The sequence below is a fragment of the Diabrotica undecimpunctata genome, chromosome 7 (assembly GCF_040954645.1).
Source record: "Diabrotica undecimpunctata isolate CICGRU chromosome 7, icDiaUnde3, whole genome shotgun sequence".
NCBI lineage: Eukaryota > Metazoa > Arthropoda > Insecta > Coleoptera > Chrysomelidae > Diabrotica > Diabrotica undecimpunctata.
In genome coordinates, this window is record NC_092809.1 from 143,883,293 (window position 1) to 143,908,821 (window position 25,529).

Genomic DNA, 25,529 nt, shown 5'->3' on the forward strand with positions numbered 1-25,529 from the left:
ATGTATCTTTAATATAAACCTTAAGGAGAATCTAAGAAATTTCTTTTATTGCGTTAAATTTATTCGTACAATTTTCCTTCATTTTAAAGTTTTATGTATTTTACTTTTTCTGTTGATAGATTCAAATGAATGGCAGATTGCATCAAACAACGAAATTAGCAAAGACGGCAAAACTAGAATTCACTCCACAGTAGCATCGGTACAAGGCACCCAAAAGATAGATGGCGGCCAAATAGATTTCCAAGGAAAGAACGAAAACACTTCTAGCATCTATCACAACGCCGATGAAAACTCGGTAACCACAAGAAGCCAAAGTAGCAGCCATAGCTCGACTGCTTCTCGTATGGTTGCGTCCAACACAGTGCCTTCAGATCAAATCGAGTTACCAAGTAATCTTCAAGGGGGTACTAAAGTGATACGTGAAACTAAAACGTTACCAGATGGTTCTACAGTTACCACAACCAGGTACGATACCACGAGTGGTTCTTCTCACACCAGTAACCAATCTGCTCATGTACGGACTTCACAAGCATCTTCTTCCAGCCGCCAGGTGAACGAAAAAACGTCGGAAAATGTTGCTTATGTAGATAACCAAGAAGTAGCTGTACCTAGTAATCTGCAAGGTATTACTAAAGTCACAAGAGAGACTAAAACCCTACCAGATGGTTCAACTGTTATTTCCACCAGATACAACACTACTAGTGACAACATCCAAACAGGACATATTAAAACTGCCCAAACTTCATCAACAACTCATATAACAGGCGAACAAGAAGCAACTTTAAACATCTCAACACAAAACAACGATAACGTCAGTACCAAAACAGTTAGAGAATCTAAAATTATTCCCGAAACTTACACCAAAACATCTGTAACAAATCAAGTTACTGATATAAAAGGGTCTGTTCAAAATCGACCTCAAATACCAGACAACCTTCAAGGAGTAACCAAGATAACTAAAGAAACAAAAACATTACCAGATGGTTCTATCATGACAACAACAAAGTACCACACAGTTAGTGGTACTACTACACATACCGAAGTTACAGGAAGTGGGAAAATTTCCAAAGAGCACAGCTCAGTGACAAATAAATCTACTAAAAGATTCGAAGAAAGTGCAGACAACCAACAAAATTACAAAACTGAAAAAACACACTCAGTAAACAACAAGGTAATAGATAATAAAGACGTAATAAGGACTAATGTTACCAGTACCCAAGAGAACAACAGGAAAAATTTTGTTGAAGACAGCACCAAAGTAGTTAATGTTAACGAAAACATAAATATAACCAGAATAAGCACCGATGATAGAGATATTTTACATAGAGTACCCAACAAACATCCAGCGGAACCCAAAGTGTGCGAAAATATTGTAATAAATCAACAAAATAGAACAGAAGAATTAAAAACTGACAATTTTATAAACACAGAACGCACACAAGAAGTTTTAACACGGGACAAGTACCCACAAGAAATCCCTAAAAGTAAACCAAGTACCCAGAGAGATATAAGTCCTACCAAACCAACAAAAACTGACTATCAACCTAGTAAGCCAACGGATGGACAGTACGAAACAACTTATAGAACTGACTATACCAACAGGAAAATAAGTGTAGAAGTTAGTCCCACCCATGATGCATTTGCAAGGTCTTTAAGAGCTGTCTCACCTGATCGAGTGCCTAGTAGAGGTAGCCACAAAACTAGTAATTCTTCAATACCTGAAAAAATGAGACATCCCTCGAGAATATCTCCAGAGCGTACTCATAGAAATCGAGGTGGAAGTCCTACAAAAAGCAACGACAGATTTTCTAGTACCGACACTTATATTTATAATAAAAGAAGAACTACTGATGAAGAGCCAAAAACAAAGTCACCTTCTCCAAAAAGATACGGTAGTACCGATACATTCAGGAAGACAGAAAGTCAGGAAACGATCACAATTTCTAAAACGTCAAGACATGATGTTACTAACACTACAACTAAAAAGAAAGACATAAAAAGGACAAGTCAACATTCTCTACCAAGATCAAGGTCTCCCTCTCCTACGAAACCTTCTGATCGTAAAAGAGAAATGTATGAAATTGTAACTGACTTGGACGAAGACGTAACGATAACCACAGAAAAGCAGAAAACTGGTTCTAGACCCAATACCTTAGAGCTTTCGAAGAAACCTAAAAAAATTACTGACCGTTCTCCATCTTCTCCTTTATCAGACTTAGGATCCCCTAAGAAATCACCTACAAAAGATCTTAGAAGAACTAGCAGCTTTAAATCGCCTACTAAAGATCATTCTCCTACTAAATATCCAACCGAGAGTTACAAGGCTCCAAAAGACAATATGTCAAAATCTCCAACAAGAAACCTTCCAGAAGATCGTCCTTTAAAAAGAACCGATACATATGAAGAACGTTGTCGGCAAATTCTCGGCATAACAGAAGTGACTGACAAAAGAAGAAGTAGTTTGGAGAGATCATCAAGTAAAAGAAGTTCTTTCAGAAGAAATACTTCGACGAATAATGTGGACACAACTGGGAGCACTAGTCCCACTAAAGATAAACCTAGAAGTCCAACCAAAAGCCCGGTGAAGGAGAGACCGCGGTCAAAAGACTATGAAACAACTGATATTGTTTCAACTAGAAAAACAACAGACACAACTGATATTCCTACACGTATTGACGGAAAACCTCGAAGTCCATCAAAGAGTCCAGTAAAAGAAAGACCACTATCCAGAGAATATGAAACGATAGATACTGTTTCAACAACCAAAACAGTAAATACACATAAAATAACTAGGCCTACTGATGATAAACCTAGAAGTCCAATGAAAGAAAGACCACGTTCAAGAGATTATGATACAACTGATATTGTTACAACGACCAAAACCGTGGACACAAATAAAATAACTAGGCCTACTGACGATAAACCTAGAAGTCCAACGAAAGAAAGACCACGTTCAAGAGATTATGAAACAACTGATATTGTCACAACGACCAAAACCGTAGACACAAATAAAATATCTAGTCCTACTGGAGGAAAACCTAGACCAAAAAGTAGTCCAGTAAAAGAAAGACCACGTTCAAAAGATTTTGAAACCACTGACATAGTTTCAACAACCACAATAGTGGATACAGCAGAAATCACGAGACCAACCGAAGGTAAACCTAGAAGTCCAATGAAAGAAAGACCTATTTCCAGAGATTATGAAACCACCGATTTTACTACAACGACCAATACAGTGGACACAACTGAAATTACTAAAGCTACTGGAGGTGAACCTAGAAATCCAGTTAGAGAAAGACCACGTTATGAACCAACTGATATTGGTACAACGACGAAAACAGTGGACACAACTGAGATTACTCGTACACAAGAGACATATAGCCCTATAAAAAGTCCAGTAAAAGAAAAACCACTATCGAAAGGATTTGAAACTACCAACATTTCATCAACAAAAACAGAGGACATAACTGAAATCACTGAAAGCATTAGACCTACTAACGGAAAACCCAAAAGTTCTGTAAAGGAAAATCCATTTTCAAGAAATAATGAAAGCTTAGACATCGTGTCAACCACCGAAACAGAAACCACTGTTATAACAAGTAACACCGATACCCCTGAAAAGGGGCCACAAAGTCCAAATAAAGGGGAAAAACCTGAACGAATTCGAAAGACGCCTCATGAAAAGAGTCCAAATAAATACCATGACAAGGAACATACTACGAATGTCCAAAAAATTACAGAACAAGTTGACGTTTATAATAAGGAACAAATTATAATAACTGATGAAGAATATAAATCGCCACATCAACAACCAACGAAACCAAATCAAAAGAAACATCCACAGACGACTGTTGACCAAATAGACCAAACTGTTTTTTCCAAAACCTCGCAAGAAAACATTTCTAGAAAAGATATTAAAAACGTGACAGACGAGATCACACTACAAGAGGTAGAAATCGTTACCATGAGACCTATAAACGAAACAGTTGATGATAGTCCTAAAAAGAGCGGACCTGGCATTACTGAATTCCCATCCCAAAAGAAGCCACAAAAACATACGCCTAAGAATGTAACTCAGTCTAAAACGATTAATACAAGAGAAGAAGACGATGAAGTTATTACTGAAGAAACAACTATTTATGATAACAACAGACCGTCCAATAAAGGTCCGTATATGAAAGAAAGACCTAAGACCACATCTGATAAACATAAAACGACCACAACAGAATTTATAATGCAGGAAAAATTAAGCACAGAAATAAACTCAAGTACTGAAGTCTTAGTAGATGAATCAGACCGACAAATACCTACCAAAAAGACACCAAAAGTTAAAGAGACCCGTCCTCAAAGTACACCATCAGGCAAACAAGTTACATCAACGATATATACTGAAAATGATCTTAATGTGGAAGAAATTGTTGATATTAAAACTTTAGAACACAAACCTTCAAAGCCAACAACTACAGATGAAAAACAAATAAAGAAAGAACATACTGAACATCCGGCACAATCCAAACTGAAACCTAAAGATATTACTACAAATATTACAACTAAGGAAATCATCACCAAGGAAACAAAAACAAAACCTGGTGAAAAAAAAGAACCAACAAAAAGGATACCAATAACTGAATTCCCCTCTCAGATTCGCAAAGAGCCAAAAAGCACTACTAAAACTAGTACATCAATAACTGAAGATATATCCGTAGAAGAAGTAACAAAGAAATCAACGAAGCCTTCTCCTGAAGATAAAAAACCAAACAAAAAGGGTCCAGATACACAAGAAAAACCTTTAAAACCTACATTATCAAATAATGAAACAGTAAAGAAAACAGAGAAAGAAAATAATATTAAAACTAGCAAAGACAAAGTTACTGATGAAGAAGAAACCATTATTGATGAATTTATAGTAGTGGATGATTCTGATGTTCCAAAAGTTACCATTGGTAGACCGATTCCCAAGGATGAAAAACCTAAAAAATTAACTAAACAACATGCAGTTCATAAAACAACAGAAAATGTAGAAGACGATGTTGATTTTATCCAAGAAGTTATAGTTACCGATGAATTTGAAATTGTAAACATTCCAAAACAGAAACCAAAGCAGGAAATCCCTCAGTATACTTCACAAACTAGAAAACCCATTACGAAAAACATCTCTAAAGAAAATATTACCCCTACAAAGGAAAAACCATCCAAAGTTAAGAAACCTACCAACAAAGAACCTGTTGCTACAGAAAAATTCTTTGAACCTATCGATTATGCGAATATGGTACCTGTTGAGGAACCATTGATGATAAAAAAACATATAGACACAAGTTGTCCTGATGAAATTAGGCACGCAGAGAAAATTACTAAAAAATTCATCGAAAAAGAACAAAAAGAAATCAATGAAAACATAAATATACAGAGAAGACCTGTTAAACCAGAAAAGGAAACTCCTGTACATAAAACACAAATTAGTACCACAGCCAAGAAACCACAAAAACAACCAGAGAAGAAATTCGATAAACCTAGTACAAGAAAACCGGTCAATGGTATAACTGAATATCAAGATCAGTATTCTACTAATCTTAAACCAAAATCAATTCCTACTAAACCTAAGACCACAGAACCCACAACAGTGTTTAAACCGTCAAATAAAATAAATTCTATACCCACTAAACCTGCTACAAAGGTTCAGGTTAATGGATTCCATAAGCCAGAAAAACCCAAAACAACTCAGGACACTATCAAGTCTTCTACTGTGGTTGTAAATACAATGAGGGTACCAAAACAGCCTATTGTAGAAACAATAACAACAAAGAAGACTACAAAAACCATTAATCTAAAAGAAAATGAACCATCTGAACCAACAAAGTTAAGAAAACCATTACCAAGCAAAAGCCCTGTAAAGCCTTCAACTAAACCATCGCATCCCGATCATACAACGAAAAAGCATCTGGTTACCACTACAATAACACTAAAGAGTAACACCCAACCAGTAACTACCAAACCAAAAGTGCCAAAAACAACTACAACGGTTACAAAGACACAAAAGAACAGGGTTATTGATTTGAAACAGAAACGTGTAAATGAGTATGTATCGACTGATACTGATGAAGAAGAAACAATAGTAGAAACTGTCGATGTAACGAGAAGAAATGGCACCAAAAGACAACCAGAAAAATGTATAACAACAAAAACCGTTATCATAAACAACAATACACAACCGAGGCAAATAGTGGTAGACCTACAACGTTCAAAGTCTTCGAGAGAACCAACTCCAGATAAAATATGTCCAGTGCCCACAGAATACGGAGGCTACGGATCACCAAGATATCCTGACGAAATTGAAGAGCCGGATGATGTTAACGTTAGAAAACCACCAAAGAGACTTTCCGACATACCTTTATTAGAATCAGAAGACGTTACCAACTTTAGCAGAATAACAGAAATCTCAGATACTAAAGTAGTTACTGATATCGATAAAGTAGAAACAACGGACGAGAGTCTCTTAAGCGTTAATAGAAAAATAAATTTGTTCTTAGACACAGCTGATAAACTTACTAAAGGTGGTAAAAGCCCGTCTGGTCCAGCTCCTAAAGTAGAAAGGCCCAAATTGGAAGTAACACAAGATCTGGAGTCAGATGAGTGTCTTTTAAGCGTATCGGAAAAAGTTAACAAGTTCATAAACACTGCTGATCAATTTATGAATGTTCGGGATTTGCCAGAACGACCAAAAAGTCCAAGGTGTAAATTTAATAATGATAAAATTTCTTCTGATAATTTTATTACTACGGAACAAAAAACAATTCAGAAAGAAAACGTGACTACAGAGACTCGAAAAGTATCTTTAGAAAATTTAAATACTGTCGATAACTATAGAAAATCTTCGCCCACTGATATTAAAAAAGAACCTAAATCTGCTCATAGACCTGAAAAACCTGACGATAAAAAATCTGTGGAGAAGAAACCTAATAAATCTCCAATTAGAGAAAGCCAGAAAACACGTCCTGAGCTTGTTGATCAAAACTATCCTAATTATAGTACTATAACTAAACGAGTATCTTTAGAAAATCTTGAAATTCAAACCAGTATTAAAAACACAGAAGATATTCGAAGAAAATCCCCTGAACGAGTATCACCAACACATGCCAAACGACCTACAGATAGAGACATATCTCCTGATGATACAAGAAACAAACCAAGTGAAAGATCATCTCCAGATCGTTTATCCCCCACAAAAACTACCCCCAATCATCCTGGAACACCCAATAGGCGTCCACCAAATGAATACACGTCAATCAAATCCATAAAAACCCAAGAAATAAAATCTACGACCAAAGAAGTCAGTACTACTCCAAAGAGTAGCAAAAGTAAACCAGTGGAGGACAAAAAAAATATTCTGAGTACTACTGGTCGTCTTAGGAGTACAGAAAGTATTAAGAAAGCTAGAGCTCTCTTTGAAAACATCAACAAAGAAGCAGAAAGGGCCAATAACAAATCCCCAATTTCTACTAAGAAAGAAACTGTCGTTAGAAAACTTAGCTATTCCAGTGATGATGACTTAAAACAGACTAGAACTACAAAGTCTAGATCTAACTCCCCTGATAAACCAACAGGAGATGTACCTCATTATATGTTACCTTTAGATAGACCTACCAAACCCAAATCTGAATCTCCTGAAAGAAAGACTTTAAGATCAAGATCGCCTGATGGAAGTGAATCTGGTGGTATTCCCCACTACATGTTGCCATTGGACAGACCCAAGACACACACACCTAGATCTAAATCTCCTGATAGAGAAAGCTTAAGATCCTGTTCTCCGAATTTTAGACATGAAACTGGAGAAGTTCCTCATTATATGTTACCTTTAGATAGAAGCCATATGACTAGTGAACCTGATCGAGATGTTCCAAGACATAAGTCACCTATTATGAAGACAGAACATGGCGATGTTCCACACTATATGTCACCTTTACACAAACCTAACACTCATGTCCCAAGGTCCAAATCTCCTGATAGAGAAAGCTTAAGATCTTGTTCTTCGAATGTTAGACATGAAACTGGAGAAGTTCCTCATTATATGTTACCTTTAGATAGAAGTCATACGACTGACGAACCTGATCGAGATATCCCAAGACACAAATCACCTGTGACAAAGTTATCACCCGGAGATACTCCTCATTATATGTCACCTTTACACAAACCACAGACTCATACTCCAAGATCCAAGTCTCCTGGTAGAGAAAGGTTTAGATCCATTTCTCCCAAAGATAGGTATGAAAGCGGAGAAGTTCCCCACTATATGTCACCTTTAGATAGAAGTTACATACCAACTGAACCAGACAGAGAAGTTCCAAGACATAAACAACATCTTACGAGGACAGAACCTGGTGTTACTCCTCACTATATGTTACCATTAGAAAATCCTATGACTCATATACCTAGATCCAAATCTCCAGATAGAGAAAGCTTTAGATCTTCTTCTCCCAATGTTCGACATGAAACTGGAGAAGTCCCTCATTATATGTTACCTTTAGATAGGAGCCACACGCCCAGTGAGCCAGAGAGAGACTTTGATATTCCCAGGCATAAACAATACGTCACAAATAGCACACCAAATTATATGTCACCTTTGCATAGACCTAAAACTCACACCCCCAGATCGAATTCACCTGATAGAGAGAGCTTAAGATCTTGCTCTCCCAATATTAGACATGAAACTGGAGAAGTGCCACATTACAGGTTACCGTTAGATAAAAAGCATACCCATAGTACACCTAGACCTAAATCGCCAGAGAGGGATACTCCTAGACACAAGTCACCTGAATCTGGTGATATTCCTCACTATATGTTACCTCTAGATAGAGACGTTAGAACTAGCAGACCGAGATCTAAATCACCTGGCGGAGATAGTCCAAGGCACACTTCACCTGACGTTCGTTCCGAAGCGAGTGACGTTCCCCATTATATGCTCCCATTAGAAAGAAACGTCCACCACAAAGACAAACTTATCACGGGCTCAAAACCTGAGAGTCCAAATAAATTTGGTGTTACACTGAAGAAAGTGCATCCTGACAAGCCCGTTACAAAAACTACTAACACTAAAGTGTCTACAGAAAGAAAAACCAGTAATGTGGAAAATATAACTGAGGAAGAAATCGAAGATATTTTTGAAATAGAAGTTTTGGAGGAACTGGTAAGTATCCAACATATATTATCTTGTTAAATGACTTATAAACAAACGATTATAGTTAAAATGTTTATATAGATCTAGATATCTCCTTAGTTGAATAATGTCAGCATTTATATAGAGAGAATAGAAACAATTGCTATATTTGAGATGAGAGAAAGATAGAGAGAGAAAGAGAGAGAGAAAAAGAGAGAGTTAGGGTTATAGAAAGAAACAGAGGGAGAGAGAAACAGTGAGAGAGAAAGAGAGAAAAAGAGAGAAAGAGAGAGAGAGAAAGAGGGAAAGAAACTTTTTACTGACTTTTTTACTTAAGTTCACTGAGTTTTCTAGAGAGTGAATAAAAATAATTGCGATATTTGACATGAGAGAAAGAAAAAGAAATCGTAGTAAGTTCTTTAGCTGAGAGTTTTGTATGTTTCTAAACGTTAATAAAGTTGACATTAAATACATATTGTAATTTAATAATGTTAACATGCACATAAAGAGGAAAGAAACAATTGCGTTATTTGAGATGAAAAAAAGAGATAGAGTGAGAGAGAAAACGATACCGACCTCTTTAGCTGAGAGTTCACTTAGTTTTGTATGTTTATAGAGTTTGTGAACGCTTTATGTTAAATGTATATTGTAGTAGAATAAAATGGACATTGATATAGAGAGAATATAAAAAGTTGCTATGTTTGAGATGAGACAAAGAGATAAAAACGATAATGACATTTTTATCTGACAGTTCAGTGAGTTTTGTACATTTCTATGAGATTCTGAACGCTTAACGTTAAATGCATAATAAAATAGAACAATGTGAACATTTATATAGAGAGAATAGAAACAATTACTGTATTTGAGATAAGGGAAAGAAATAGAGTGAGAGAGATAGAGAGAGAGAAACGATAGTACTTAACTTCTTTACCTGAGAATTCATTAAAAGTTTTTGTACTGTTAGACGTTAAATGGATATTGTAATTGAACAATGTAATTATATTTTTTGATATAATCGTGTTTTTAGCTCCAAAGAATTACCAGTTACGAGATTCGCAGAGTAATAAGGACCCAAATTAAATTGGTCAAGAAACTTATAACAGAAAATAGGCTAACGATTTATATACAAGAAAGAAAGCAATCAAAGATTAGGAAAGACCGTTCAGAAACAATTACCCAAAAGGTTGAGTATCATTCAAGTTACAACGAAAAACGTAAATCATCCACAGATCGAACTATAGAAACTAGAACCCGTAGTCCTCAAAGAACACCAAGTCCAACTAGGCAACCAAAGAATCAATTTTACAGACCAAATGAACACATAAGTTCTAAAGAAGTAAAAAGACAAAGTCCTCAACGAACATCGAGTCCAACCAAACCATTTAACGAAAATAATCTGATAAAAACTACAACAACAACTAATACAACCATCCGAACATCAACTCCAAGAGAAATAGTAAGAAAACCTGGAGAAACATCTAGTCCAGAAAGACGGTCCCCTCAAAGGCAACCTAGTCCAACTCGCACACAAACTACTGTTCAAACCAACTACAGGCTAAAAAGTAGCAGTGACGTACCCACAACAAAGCAAATTAGTAAAAAAACAGAGGAGCTACGAAAGTTTAGCCCAGAAAGAGTTTCCTTAGTTGAAACTACCTCAAGAACTGAAAAAGTACGAAGAACATCAACGGAAATAAGTACTTTACACACCAAAACTACAAGCCCAGAAAGAAACGTACCTCAAAAGAAGGAACCAAGACAATCTAGTCCAGACAAGAAAGCTCCCAAAAGTGGATACTCCATTCTAAAGAAAACAGAAGTACAGCAAAAGAAAGTAGAGGAAAAAAAGCCCGAGTGGATCACCAACAGAAATCTAAAGAAAGTTACGGGTTCGTCAACAAACGAACAAGTACGAACTACTAGCAAAAAGACTGTTAAAGAAGAAAAGATTGTAAAGTCCAGTGAGTATGAACCTACTGATTTGATTACTTCTAGTTACGGTGTTGGACCTACTGATGAAAATGGTACGCCCTTATTTGGACTGAAGGCTTTGAGACAAACCAACAATGGCACAACTAAAGGTGAGATAATACTTTCATAGTGTATATTATAGAAATGTTGTCGAATTTTATATAAAACAGAAATTTCTCGAATGTTGGCTAACATAAGTACCTACAAACTTTAAATCTCTATTTCAGTTCAAGGCACCTTTATCACAAGTGAATACTACTCAGAAAATGGCCAGGAACCCGTGGGGCAAATAAGCGTAACGAATTATTCGACCGACCCGAGAGATTTAAGTACCGAGGAACAAATTCAAAATAACAACCTAGTAACAAGTGTAACAACTACTCAGAAATTCGGATACGAAGATTCACCTTCGTTAGAGACACTAACAAATAAACGTACGGTAAGTTTATCACATTAAGTTGAATGACTAAATTACTTTTTTATATTTATTAAAATATTTTTTAAGCGTTGGTGACACTCTACAACCGTCTTTTAGTCCTTGGTTTATTTATATTGATTTTGTTTTATTTCGTCGATTTTTAAATTTAACGTTCTACATTTTACAATAAAATTTCATTATACAAGGTGATACACATTACAGTGATGACGTCATCGACTCTTTTTTTAAATGTAACACCCTGTAGGTATTTTAGGACATTTTTAGATCGATAAAAATGAGCTGATTCCAAAAAAGTATAATACTGGGGGTCTAACGGATATAATTTATAAAAATATATATAAAAATAAATTTTTATTGATTTATAAGATTAATAAATTATAAATAAATTATAATAAATAACTTGAAAGTAATCCAGTAATTATTACATGACTTAATCTTAAATGTTTTCGAATTGTAGCCCTTGTTGTATTTGACAATAACCCAAACGTTGTACAAATTCTTGTACAACCTTGTTTATGCTTTCTTGAGAAATATTGTTTATTTCTTTACGAATTCTTGTTTTTAAGTCTCCAATATTTGCAGGTTTCGTTTTATAAACAACATTCTTTAAATGACCCCACATAAAATAATCCAAAGGATTGAGGTCTGGCGATCTCGCTGGCCATTCAATATGTCCACGTCATCCAATTCACCTGTTCGGAAAAATTTCGTTTAGGTACCTTCGATTATCTAAAGCATAATGCGAAAGCGCACCATCCTGTTGAAACCATAAACTTTTATCAAAACCTCCAAGATTAATTATACTGGAGAATCAATTAACTAAAGTAGGTACGAGATACCCACTTAAAAATTGAAGGTATGCTGGCCCGTTTAAATTACCTTCGAAATAGTAGGGTCCAATGATTATTTTATTTCTTACAATGCCAGCCCATACGTTTACCTTTTGCGGGTATTGTGTATGATGTTCCCGCATCCAGTTGGAGTTTTCTTTTGCCCAGTATCTACAACTCTCACGGTTGACCTCGCCATTTAATTTGAATGTAGCCTCATCAGAAAAAATAATATTTTGAACCAAGAGAGGGTTTCGGTGGCTGTTATCGGTGGTAAATTGTATTCTTTTATCTGGATCATCCTCTTTTAATTCCTGTACAACTGTGCATTTTACTTACTTTACTTACTTTTACGTACTTTGTGTACCGTTGTTTTGCAAACATCGAGATCAATACTAACCTTACGAACAGAAGTGTGCGCATCTTCTTCAAAAGCAAGTAGAACATCTAATGTTGTAACATAATTTACAGAAGGACGACCTGATTTGCATGTATTTTCAACCGTACCAGTTTCTCGAAATTTCTTTTCAATCTTACTTACTGTTGACTGCGTGATGGGTATTTCTGGAGATTTATCATTAAATAAATTACACACTTCCATCTGAGTTCGCGATTTGTCTCCATACCCAATCATCATGAGTATTTCAATTCTTTGTTTTACACTCAATTCATTTCTACTTAAAATTAATTCTAAGTAATAATACAGAACATTCACGAATTAATACAATTATTGTACTACTTAATTGTTATTGAACGTTACTAAAAATAATTACAGTTTACCAAAAACTAGAAGAAGGCTACTTTTTCGCAATTGATAATAAATAATTTATTTTCTAAAAGCGTATCTTTCAAATTAGATCCATTAAACCCAAGTATTATACTTTTTTGAAATCAGTTCATTTTTATCGATCTAAAAATGTCTTAAAATACAGGGTGTTACATTTAAAAAAAGAGCCGATGACGTCAACACTCTAATGTGTATCACCTTGTATAATGAAATTTTATTGTAAAATGTAGAACATTAAATTTAAAAATCGACGTGTTTTAGATTTTTTAAAAAGGCTTTTCATTTAGGAAATATCGAATATTCCATATTTTACGGACATATTGTAGATAGGTGTATTGGGTATAGCCTTTGTACATAACTTCAAATAGTTTGTGGACCCCATCGAAGCCTTTTTGACAGTCTATAAATGCAATATGCGTTTCTAGTCACATTATCTTCGTTTTTCGATAATCTGTTTTATAATGAAAACATTGTCGTTGGTACAAATACTTTTTCGAAAACTATGTTGAGTATTTTACAATATTAATTAATTTATTGCTTTTAGACCAAACAAATAGAAGATTCTGTAGCAGATGGCAACAGAACGTCAAATTTCAAACGACAGAACTCAGTGAAGGCTATTTCTCAGAAATTCATTGATTCAGCAGGTAAGAAATTTGTAAATGTAGAGAAAAATGGTTTTATATATTTATCAATGTACATTAATTGTGAAAAAGCTTGGAAATGATCTAAAACCGACGCATCGCATTAACTCTTCATCATCATTAGCAGTTTTGAGTCCCCTGCTGAACATAGGCCTCCCGTAAATAATTCCATTGCATCCTATCTTCAACACCCTGAATCCAGTTGTGCTAGATGAGCTTGATGTCTTCTGATCACCTTGTTGGAGGACGTCCTCGATTACGATAAGCATCGTGTCTATGTCTCCATCAAAATTTTCTTGGTCCATCTTCCACCTCTCACTCTGGTAAAATGTCCTTCCCAGTTCCATTTCAGCGTTGTAATTCTTTAAACTGCGTCCTCTAAACATTGGCCTCTCCATTGCTCTCTGTGCCACTTGTATCTTATTGATTACTTTTCTGGTAAGGGTCAATGTTTCTGCTCCATACGTTGAAGCTGGAAGTACACATTGAACAAAGACCTCTGAGTTTTCCGTAAGCTGCCCATGTTAGTCCTATTCTCCTGTTTAACTTTGTTGTTTGATTGTCTCTTTCTAATTTAGTCTCATGGCTCAGATACTTATAGGTATAAACTTGTCCAATGTTGAAAAAATGCCTCAATTAGTGATTTTTGAAATTTTTTTCTAAAAAACTAATTAATGAATTACAATTCTACAAAAAGCTTTATAATCTTTAAACCTTCACCTACAAGTAAGAATAATTTGACTAAGATAAGTAGTTTCTATCTTGCTAAAAATATATTTTTAAATTTAAACAAAGATTTCTAAGCGTCGCGCGCCTGTATCGCTGCAACCTTACACGCTTATTAAAGTTATACTTCTATACCAGGGATGGCCAACCCGCGGCACGCGTGCCACTCTGTGGCACGATTGAGTCCTATCAGTGGCACGCGTAGCGTTTTGGATTAAAACACTTTCAAAAAAATTAAAACTTGAAAAACAAAAAATAATAAGAAGAAACTTGGTAGGTTTACGGAAGTTACGATAGATGCGGCATCATTGCATCCTCTGGCGAGCGATATTGCTGCGATTGGTGCACGTGATCCTAGCTGTCGTAATGTGCAATAGGACTGCGTTACCCTTGCTTAGTTTATTTTAAACTGCCCCGTTGTATGGGCACATTTTGTCATCGCGCATTGTTTCTTTAAAATTTTAAAAGTATTTGTTCGATATGTCCACGAGTAAGCCTTCGACTTCAAAACGAAAATACGAAGATGATATTGCAATTCGCGATTTTCAACCTGCTTGGGAAGAACAATTTTTATTTACTAATCGTAATACTTCAAAGCCTGTTTGTTTGATATGTGGATTGTCTGTAGCAGTTTCGAAAAAATTTAACCTGGAACGACATTATAAACAACTGCATAAGGACTTCAGCAACAAATATCCTATTGGTTCACATTTGCGAGCCGACTTTATTGAAAAAAAAAAAAGAAAACCCTAGCCAGCCAACAGTCACTGTTTCAGAAGAGAAGTGATGAAATGGAAACTATGGTTAAAACATCATATGAACTTTATCTGCTGTTAGCCCGGAAGAAAAAAGCCTACTCTGATGGAGAAGAGATAATTAAAAATAGTCTGGCAATATTTGCTAAAAATGTGGGAGATGTAAAGATCAAAAATATGGTCGATAATATTGCATTATCCCGAAATACAGTCATGCACCGTATAGATGATATGGGCCAGGATGTTGTTTCCCAAATTATAAGTGGATTAAAATCCTGCAAATTCTTTTCTTTAGCGTTGGATGAAAGTTGTGACAACACAGAAAATGCGCAGTTAAGCATTTTTGTCCGTTATACCAATGATAATTTTGAAAATGCCGAAGAGCTTCTGGATTTGCGCCAACTAGTCACAACAACAGGAGAGGACATTTTTCAACAGCTTAAAAACGTAATCGAAGTCAACAAAGTTGAATGGTCAAAATTAGATAGTGTTTGTACAGATGGAGCTCCTTGCATGGTTGGTAGACTACAGGGGTTTGTTACATTACTGGAAAACTATTTGGGAAGAAAAGTTTTTAAGTACCATTGTATTATTCACCAGGAAGCTCTTTGTGCCAAGGACCTAAACATGTCATCTGTTGTTGACCCTGTAACACGCTGCATTAACAAAATACGAGCTCGGGCATTGAATCGACGACAATTTCGAGAACTGTTCGCGGAAGAAACGGAGCAAGATGGAGAGTTACTTCTCCATTGCAGTGTGCGCTGGCTCTCCAAAGGAAATGCACACGAAAGGTTTTGGAACTTGAAGGAGTGCGTCTTAAAATATTTGCAAGAAAACAATGAACTACCCAGTGAGTGCTCGTTACTTAATGATAAAGATTGGCTTTGGGATTTAGCTTTTCTCACTGATATTATGAGACATTTAAATTTATTAGATTTAAGATTACAGGGAAAAAATTGTATTTTTCCTACTCTAGTTGGTCATATATCTTCTTTTGTGAATAAACTTATGCTTTTTTGTAACGATTTTGGAGAACAGAGATTGATACATTTCACATTAATGCAGGAATTAGCCAACAAGGTCAGTAGAACTCCAAATTATGACAAATTTAAAAACCTTATATCTATTTTGCTAGGTTCATTCAATACCCGGTTTGAAGATTTTCAAAAAGACAAAATGAATGTTGACCTTTTCATAAATCCCTTTTCTATTTCTCTGCAAGATATCAATTGTTACTCAGCTGAAATACAGATCGAAATTATTGATTTACAGAACCACACTATACTAAAAATCAAATATAGGGAAATTATTTCAACTGTTACTGATCCCAATTATATTGAATTTTGGAAATTTGTACCAGCAAACAATTTTCCTAATTTACACGAGTTAGCTCTAAGATATTGTTGTAGATTTGGTTCAACGTACGTTTGTGAGCAAATGTTCTCTATTATGAACATAATAAAATCAAAATATCGGTCACGATTAACTGACATGCATTTAAAAAATCTAATTCTGTTGGCTAGTTCCGAAATTAATCCCAATATAGATGAATTAATTAAAAAAATACAAGTTCAAATACCACATTAAATAAGTAACTGTTTAATAATTTGAATTTTAGATAATAAGAAAATATTTAAATTTTTTTGTTTAACGTTTTTATTTTATTTTTATTAACAATAAAGTAAGTTTGTTGTTATGTTTTACTTATTACGTTATTTTTTAAACCTCCACCATCTTAACTAAACGGAAAAATGTGGAATTTACATAAGAAATACATATTGTACCGTATATTATTAATGTTAGTATGTCGAAAAATTTTAGTGGCACGCCAAACCATTACATATGTAAGATAATGAGTAAGAGAGAGACAGAAGATATATTTTCTCTCTCTTCCTCTCTCGAGAATAAAAATGTTTCTTTTGTATTTAATATTATATATATATTATATATATATATATATATATATATATATATAATATTGTATATATATATATATATATATATATATATATAATATTATATATAATATGTGTATTAATATTATTATTTATGTGATATGTTTTGTATTATTTTTTAAAATTAAACGTTTATAATTATTTTAGGCTTTTGTATTTCAAAATAATCACTGTTTTACCGAGAACTGTCAATTTTGAAATCCGTTAGTGTCATGTCTAATTGGCAAATCCTTTACGTGTTTGGTTCATACGCTGGTGTTTGTGAGTTCGAATCCCAATTATGAATTTCCTTTTTTATTTTTGAAATATTTAAAAATCTTACGTTAATCTTATTAAATATATGTAATATACGCAAAAAAACATAAATTTTAAAATAAAATGAAAATTTACAACATAATCCGAGTTGTTGGTTTTTTATTTTTATCTTCGTAAAGTAAGTTAGGTATATGTATATTGGCAGTTTTAAATACGTATGAATATTACACTTTAATTTATATTGTATTATTATATTGAATTATGTTGCAGTGTATTTATTGTATTGTAATTTTTATATTAATAACAAAATAAACAATGAATTTTACTGCAGAGTATGTGTAAATTTTTTTTTGCATTCAACTCTTTTTATACATATATAAAAATTAAAATATATATTTTCATTAAAATATTGATACAATCCTTCATTTACTATACTCCTATTACAGGTCAAATGATTATATACAGCAAACGATGCACCATATACCTATATAACTAATTCTTTTTCTCTTTCTGCTCTCTCTTACCTATAGCATTACATATGTAATGATTGTGCAGATTGACTCCTATATAAATTTTTAACGGCGAACGCGTGTATAGAAGTATACACGGTATAGTCACACAGTATATACACGGGTACAACTTCTACCGGTAGTCCCACTGGACTACCACACCCGTTTTTTTATCGTATACATACAGTATACAGCGATAGATTGCTCGAAATTCATATTCGAAATATTTAGTTCGATGCTTCAGCAAGATATAAACCATTTTTGATTGTCAAAATATTCTTATAGTCCAATCGTCAGAGAGTTGACCCCTAAAAATAATAGGAACAAGCTGAATTTTACAGAGAACATTAATTTTGGGACCCAAAAAAAATGCGAAAAAGTTTACCACTTTTACCTCGGGCTTCCTCCTAAAACCCCCCTGGCTGGGGGGTAAAATCGTGAAAAAATCGATTTACCAGGAATCTGTAGACCGTAGAAAAATATGTTTCAAATAAAAAATGTAGCTCAGATAATGTTTAACAAAAATATTTATAAGCATTTTTTGTGTAGAATAAACCGTTCTCTTAGAAACAACGGTTGAAGCGACCGTCGATATTTGTATCAGCTCGACGGTAAAAATTCGATATTAGAATCTTTATTTTCGGAGACATCCTATGTAATTCTATCACTTATGCTTTTAATTTTGAGTATATTCGTTGTATGTTTTTTATTTACGCTAGAGTAAAATTTTAACGTCCATAAAACTCAAAAAAACTTGTCAGAGTACCCAACAGGGTACTTTTTTACCTTATTTCACTGGACTGTATGTGTAATACTCGTTTTTTATTGTAGTGGAATCTTTAAAAAATGAACGGCAAACGTCCTACCCAAAGGCAGGTCTAATTTTGCGTACTTCCAGTTTCAAGGATTCTAAAAATGACTCTAATGAAGAAGATGTCACGTCAGGTAAATATTTCTTTTGTATATTAAAAAAATATCACCGTAAAAAACCGAAATATGGAAAATTACTAGTTTTTTTTACTAATGTCAAGGGTTTATTTATTTTATTTATTTATTTATTAAAACTTACAAACACCACCTAGGTAGTAATTACATGTAAGAGTGCTCATTACTTGGTATAAAAATATACACACAAAAACTACAATATACACACAAGTACAAAATAAAAACACAGAAAGTAAAACACATTAAAAAAAAGACACAAGTTAATAAAATTTTAAAATTCCGTAAATTACTTATCTATTCATAACATTTTTTAATATCCCTTACACTACAGGTAGAGATAGTTCAAACACTCCTGACCATGGAGCTGCGCGAAGGCGGAGTCAAATTCACGTAAAGGCAGACAGATTCAATTGTAAGTGGAATTATACAGTGCATACTACAATGCGTTTCACATGGAAGTGGGGACTAAACCAAATTTCGTCTACTGCGCCGTGGTCAGGAGTGCTTGCACTATCTCTAAATAGGTCTATATCACAGATCTTTATTAACTCATTACACTGATATTGCATATAGTTTAAAGGTTAAAGGGCATAGGACAAATATAGATCTACAAAACGATTATTTTAAAAATTAAAACACGAAATAGAGTAAACACACCGACTGTGAAAATGAGCACAAAAAACCTGGATGAAGAAATGTATAATCAAGGTGAGCCAAACCCCTGGCTTTTTTTATTACGGCTAAATTATGAAATATATAAAAAATGTTTATAACGAAACTGATGTATCAAAGACGTCTCTAATTTAATATTATTTAAGAGTTTGTATGAGATTTTATAGGTCTAAAGTTTCGAATATTTTTACACTTTTGTTGAGAAAATGGTAAGATTTAAAGCGTTGTTGTGGATTAGTTTTCGAAAGTAATTAAAATGTAAATGGCATGTCAAAGTTTTTCCATTTTTAAATAATTTAATATCTTTGACATGCAGCTATACAATATGCAGTCGGATACAGTGGCGTGCCGTGACATATGAAGAAAAGGGTTGCAAACTAAATGGAATTATAAAAAGACTTACTAAACTTTTTACTTATAGTGCAGCTCTATTCTTCTGTCATCCTTGGCAAACTCGTTTATGACGGACTTATAAAAACTGGGATTTTCAGACATTTCTTTAATAAGTTCTTTTTCAATCCACAAAATCGCTAAGTTACCTAGGCTCTCCTCACTTGTGGAGTCTTTAATCCGCCTTAGTACAGAAAAACTTCGTTCACAGACGCACTTGTAGCAGATATTGTCATCACTAAGTCACATAATTTTAAAACCTCACCACATGCTTCATCGAGTTGAGTTTGTTTAAGAAATTTTAGCATTTAAGAACTAGTATCAGTTTGTACAGAGTGTTAAGAAGCATACAAAACGCACATTTCTAAATGCAGGGAAAGAATGTCAAAAAGTTTACATAATGCTTTTTTAGAGAATTGAAAGTATCTTTCTCTTCTAGTTTTAATTACTAAAAATAAATTTTAGATTTTAGGGCATGCAATGCCCTTGGTGTGATCACTATTTTCAAATATAAAATTTTCTCATTTTTTAAATGGAACACCCTGTATATTAGTATTGTATATTGTAGAAAATTGTATAAACTTTCCTTTGATATAAGGTTTGTATATCTAGTGTGTTTCGTTTTGTAGATATTTAGTGATGAACTACAGATTTTACGTTTTTCAAGAGCTTTTATTAATTTTATATATAACAAACTATTGTACCAAATAAACCAAAAATTATAATTTTATAAACCTAACCTAATATAAATCAAAATATCAAAGATTAAATAAAACGTATGCTACTGTTGTGAATTTATTAATTGTTAAGTCTTTAATTTATAATGTCTTGTTCTTATCTTAATTCATTAAAAAGCACAATGACTGATATTTATTTATTTTCACTAAACATACATAATTTATTAAAAAGCGAACGTAACATTTTATCGCGAGCGCGTCGTCCGAATTAACTCCCCTCCATATAAAAATGTTGTATTTATATACGAAATCCTGATATACTAGAACAGCATCGAAAGATCGAGAAGCTTGGCCGGCTCATTCACCATAATTTTGGTTCTAGACTTCCACCGAAATTTCTACAATAAAACAGAATAATTAGTCATAAAAGTTAGGCCAGTATATTTATCGTAACATTGCCCCCCTCTTAAAAGATGGTTCCTCCTGGAACCTTGTCGGGACTGGAACCGGAACTGTATGCTGGTATCGGCAACTGGACCCTCTTTTACAACTTCCAGTTGTATAAAAATGACAAGGGACGGTTTTCTCTCCGCACCAGTAACTATGCGGATTGCAACAGACTAACACCTGGACTTCGGTGTCTTTAAAGATCTCCTCCACCATATTTCGGATAACCCTCCAATCTAATTGGCGGCACTCCAACTTTGGCATGGCTAACTTTTGCACGTCGGACTCTAGTACGTGCCCTCTCAATTGAAGTAAGGCTTCCCATACATCTCGGTAGGTAGGTTGGTCACGGGCAGTGTCTTTTGTTACCAGGTAGAAAAGGTAACGTGATGCATCTTGGAGTTTCAAGGTTCTACCGGGAGCTGGCACCTGGCATTGCAGTTCTGCAACTCGACCAAACTTCCTTCGAAAGACGGATGCCAACCCTGGTGCGTCTTTGATACTGGCCGGGATGGTAAGGGCCAGCGAGTAGTCATCGGGGAGCGCGAGTAGATCTTGCTTTTCTTCAGTGGTAACACCATGTCTTGCTTTACCGGTACCTCCATAGGCACCCATGAATTCCTCAAACGTGAGGTTAAACACATCTTGGACTTGGTTTACTTCCACTTCTTCATCTACGTCGTGGTCACCTTCGAAAGATGCCAACCGGTTATGGTGTACTATCATCGGCTTTCCCCTCGGAATCTTGCTTATTCGGTAGATGACATCGTTGATCTTCTCCATGATGAGGTATGGACCTTCCCAAAACTGCTGCAATTTGGGAGAACAACCTTTTCGCTTCTTGGGATTATACAGCCATACTTTGTCGTTCTTCTTAAAGCAACCCTTTTCGGCTTGTGTATCGTACCGTTTCTTCATTCGGTCGCTAGCGATCTGAAGGTGGGAACGGACCAACTCATGTACATCGTCCATTCTTCTTCGTAATTCGATCACATAATCTTCACCTGCTACATCTTCTCCAGGTCGACACCCAAATTCTAGATCACAAGGTAGTCGCATTTCGCGTCCGAATAGGACTTTGGCTGGTGTCTGGCCTGTTGATTCGTTAACAGCAGATCTGTAGGCCATTGTGAAGAACGGAAGGTATTGGTCCCAGTCTCGCTGATGATCGGACACCATCTTTGTCAAATACTTGCCAACTGTCCTATTCATTCGTTCTACCATACCATCCGATTGCGGATGATACGCGGTAGTTCTTGTTTTCTTCATGCCTAGTCTATCACATATTCCTTGGAATAGATCACTTTCGAAGTTCCTGCCTTGATCACTATGGATCTCCAAAGGCACTCCAAATCGGCTGATATATTCTTGGATCAACTTATCTGCAACGGTGGCGGCCTTCTGGTCTGGAAGTGCGTAAATCTCGACCCACTTAGTGAAGTAATCCATTACTACCAGCATGTACTTGCCTCCATTTTCACTTTCTGGAAATGGCCCAGCGATGTCCAAAGCTATTCTTTCAAACGGGCTTCCAACATTATATTGTCTCATAGGAGCTCTCCTTTTTCGGTAAGGCCCGTTACTCGTGGCACAAATAGTACATTTCTTACACCAGTCTTTTACATCGTCGGAACTGTTCATCCAATAAAACCGTTCCCGAATTCGCTGAAGGGTTTTCCTTACACCAAAATGCCCTCCCGATGGACTGTCGTGTAACTGACGAAGTACTTCGGCTATTCTGCTCTTTGGGATCACCAACTGTCTTCTCTTCTCTGAACCGTCATCATTTTCCAGGACTCGTTTAAGCAAGCCATCTTCGATGATAAATGAGTCCCACTGGGCCCAATACGTCTTAACTACTGAGCATAGGTTTGATATTTCCTGCCAAGGTGGTCGACGGTTTTCCTCTTTCCATTTTCGGATTTTCTGTATAACTGGATCTCTCTCTTGTTCTTCCCTGATCTTAGTAGGCGTCCAGTCGTCGTTGACAATCGTCGTTCTTAGCACTGCTGCTTCCTTGGATTCCGTTTTGTTGCAGTGGGAACACTCTGCTGAGCATGGCCTTCTGGAAAGAGAATCAGCGTTTCTGTGGCTAACTCCGGCCCGGTGCTCAATCTTAAAATCGTATTCTTGGAGTCGTTCGATCCACCTGGCTATCTGACCCTCTGGATTCTTAAACTGCATCAACCACTTAAGGGCGGCATGGTCGGTTCGGATTAGAAACTTTCTTCCATAGAGGTATTGATAGAAGTGCTCTACTGATTTCACTACTGCCAGAAGTTCTCTTCTCGTGACGCAATAATTCCGCTCAGGTTTTGAAAGAACTTTACTAAAATATCCGAGGACTCGTTCCTGTCCTCCTTGAATCTGAGACAGCACTCCTCCAATTCCCACATTACTTGCATCTGTATCTAAGATGAACTCTCCTTCTGGCAGTGGATACCCTAAAATTGGTGCTGTTATTAAATGCTTTTTCAAGGTCTCAAAGGCATTTTGGCAGTCTATATCCCAGCGGTATTCTCTTGCTTCCTCTGTAAGTCGCGTTAATGGCTTAGCGATATCTGCAAACTTCTTAATAAACCTCCGGTAGTAAGTACATAATCCAAGAAAACTTCTCACTTGATGTTTGTCAGTTGGTTTTGGCCATTCCTTAATGGAATCGATTTTTCCCTTATCCACGGCCACTCCTTCTTTACTGACTATATGACCCAGATAATTGACTTTACCTTGAAATAGCTGGCACTTCTTGGGGTTTAGCATCAATTGGGCAGCTTTAAGTCGATTAAAAACGTTTTCTAAATTCCTCAAATGATCTTCGAATGTCTCCCCCAAGACGATTATGTCATCTAAATAAACCAGGCATGTTTTCCAAGATAACCCTCTCAACACATTTTCCATAAGCCTCTCAAATGTCGCAGGAGCATTACAAAGTCCAAATGGCATAACGTTGAATTGCCACAATCCAGATCCTGTGGTGAAGGCTGTCTTTTCTTTATCTACTGGGTCCATTTCTACCTGCCAGTATCCAGACTTCAAATCTAAAGTGGAAAACAATTTACTTCCAGCCAATGTGTCCAATGTGTCATCGATCCGAGGCAGAGGATAACTATCTTTCTTGGTAACGTTGTTCAGCAAACGGTAATCCACACAGAACCTCGTCGTTCCGTCTTTCTTCTTAACCAGGACCACCGGAGAGACCCATGGGCTCGTAGAAGGTTCTATCACCCCGTCTTTCTTCATTTCCTGAACAATCGTTTCAGCTTCCTCTCTTTTCGCCTGTGGTAATCGTCGAGCTGTTTGACGAATTGGCTTAGCATTACCAGTATCAATTTTATGCTTAACAACGGTAGTTCTTCCCGTCTTTCCTCCTTTCGGTACGAAAATATCACGATACTGCCGAAGAAATTCCCTTAATTTCCTTTTCTCCATCTGGTTTAGAGACTGTCCTGCAACTGCAACCATTTGGTCGAATTTGTCGTTGGAATTATCAGATGTTGTCGCCTGACGAATTATGGATGTCACAGGTACACAAGTTCCTACTTTTGTCTCTTTCTTTATGGTCACTGGGTAGTCGTTGACATTGATAAGTCTCACAGGAATTTCTTTAGCCGAAGTCACCAATTCCTTTCCAATTATGATTCCACGGCCAACCTCATCGTCGTGGTTCCAAGGCTCCATCATAACAGGTCTCCCTTCGTCTACAATTCCCTGTAGTCGCGCTACTATGATCGTTTCGCTTCTCGCAGGCACGACTGTATCTTCTGTAATGGCTGCTTGCACAGTGTTGTCATTATGTGGATGGAGAAATACTTCCTCGTTGCCAACTTTGATTACCTTATTCTTAAAATCCAATTGGAATCCATGCATATTCATTACGTCCATTCCTAATATAACATCCTCTTCGATGTCAGCAACTATAACAGTATGGACAAACTTTTCTGCTCCAATCCCCAATTGTACCTGGATTTCTCCATGAATGTTGGCATTTTCACCTGTAGCGGTCCGAAGTCGCAACCTCGTTGGTAACAGTTTCTTTCGGCTGTTTATAACTGTCGGGCGTATAATGGTTCTGGTCGCTCCGGTATCCACCAACAACGTATGTCTTTTACCATTTATTTCTCCATCTACATATACACTATCTTCACGACACTTCAAAGAAGCTATTAGTATAAGAGGGTCTTTGGAAAAGTTCCGGGTCGAAGCTGCTCCCCTAAAGCCAACTCGTTCTGGTTTTCCTGATGGTGAGTTTCTTGATTTTATGGTCTTCGTTTTCTTGCATGTAATAATTTTCATCATATTAACGAGCTGGTCAAGTTTATCTTCATCTCCTTCCTCTTTTACAGTCCTAACTTTACTGTATCCTCCAGAGGCCT

At 35.7% G+C, this 25,529-nt stretch overlaps 1 protein-coding gene across 2 annotated transcripts in view; it reads left to right on the forward strand.

Annotated features, from left to right (window-relative positions):
- The window catches only part of LOC140445960 (uncharacterized), a 144,875-nt gene that overhangs the window by 52,489 nt on the left and 66,857 nt on the right, over positions 1-25,529 (forward strand). For both annotated transcript variants that reach the window (XM_072538425.1, XM_072538424.1), the window contains exons 4-8: positions 120-9,181; positions 10,179-11,232; positions 11,350-11,561; positions 13,723-13,825; positions 18,857-18,970. In XM_072538425.1, the coding sequence (XP_072394526.1) occupies positions 120-9,181; positions 10,179-11,232; positions 11,350-11,561; positions 13,723-13,825; positions 18,857-18,970 (10,545 nt within the window). The remainder of the gene's footprint in view (positions 1-119; positions 9,182-10,178; positions 11,233-11,349; positions 11,562-13,722; positions 13,826-18,856; positions 18,971-25,529) is intronic.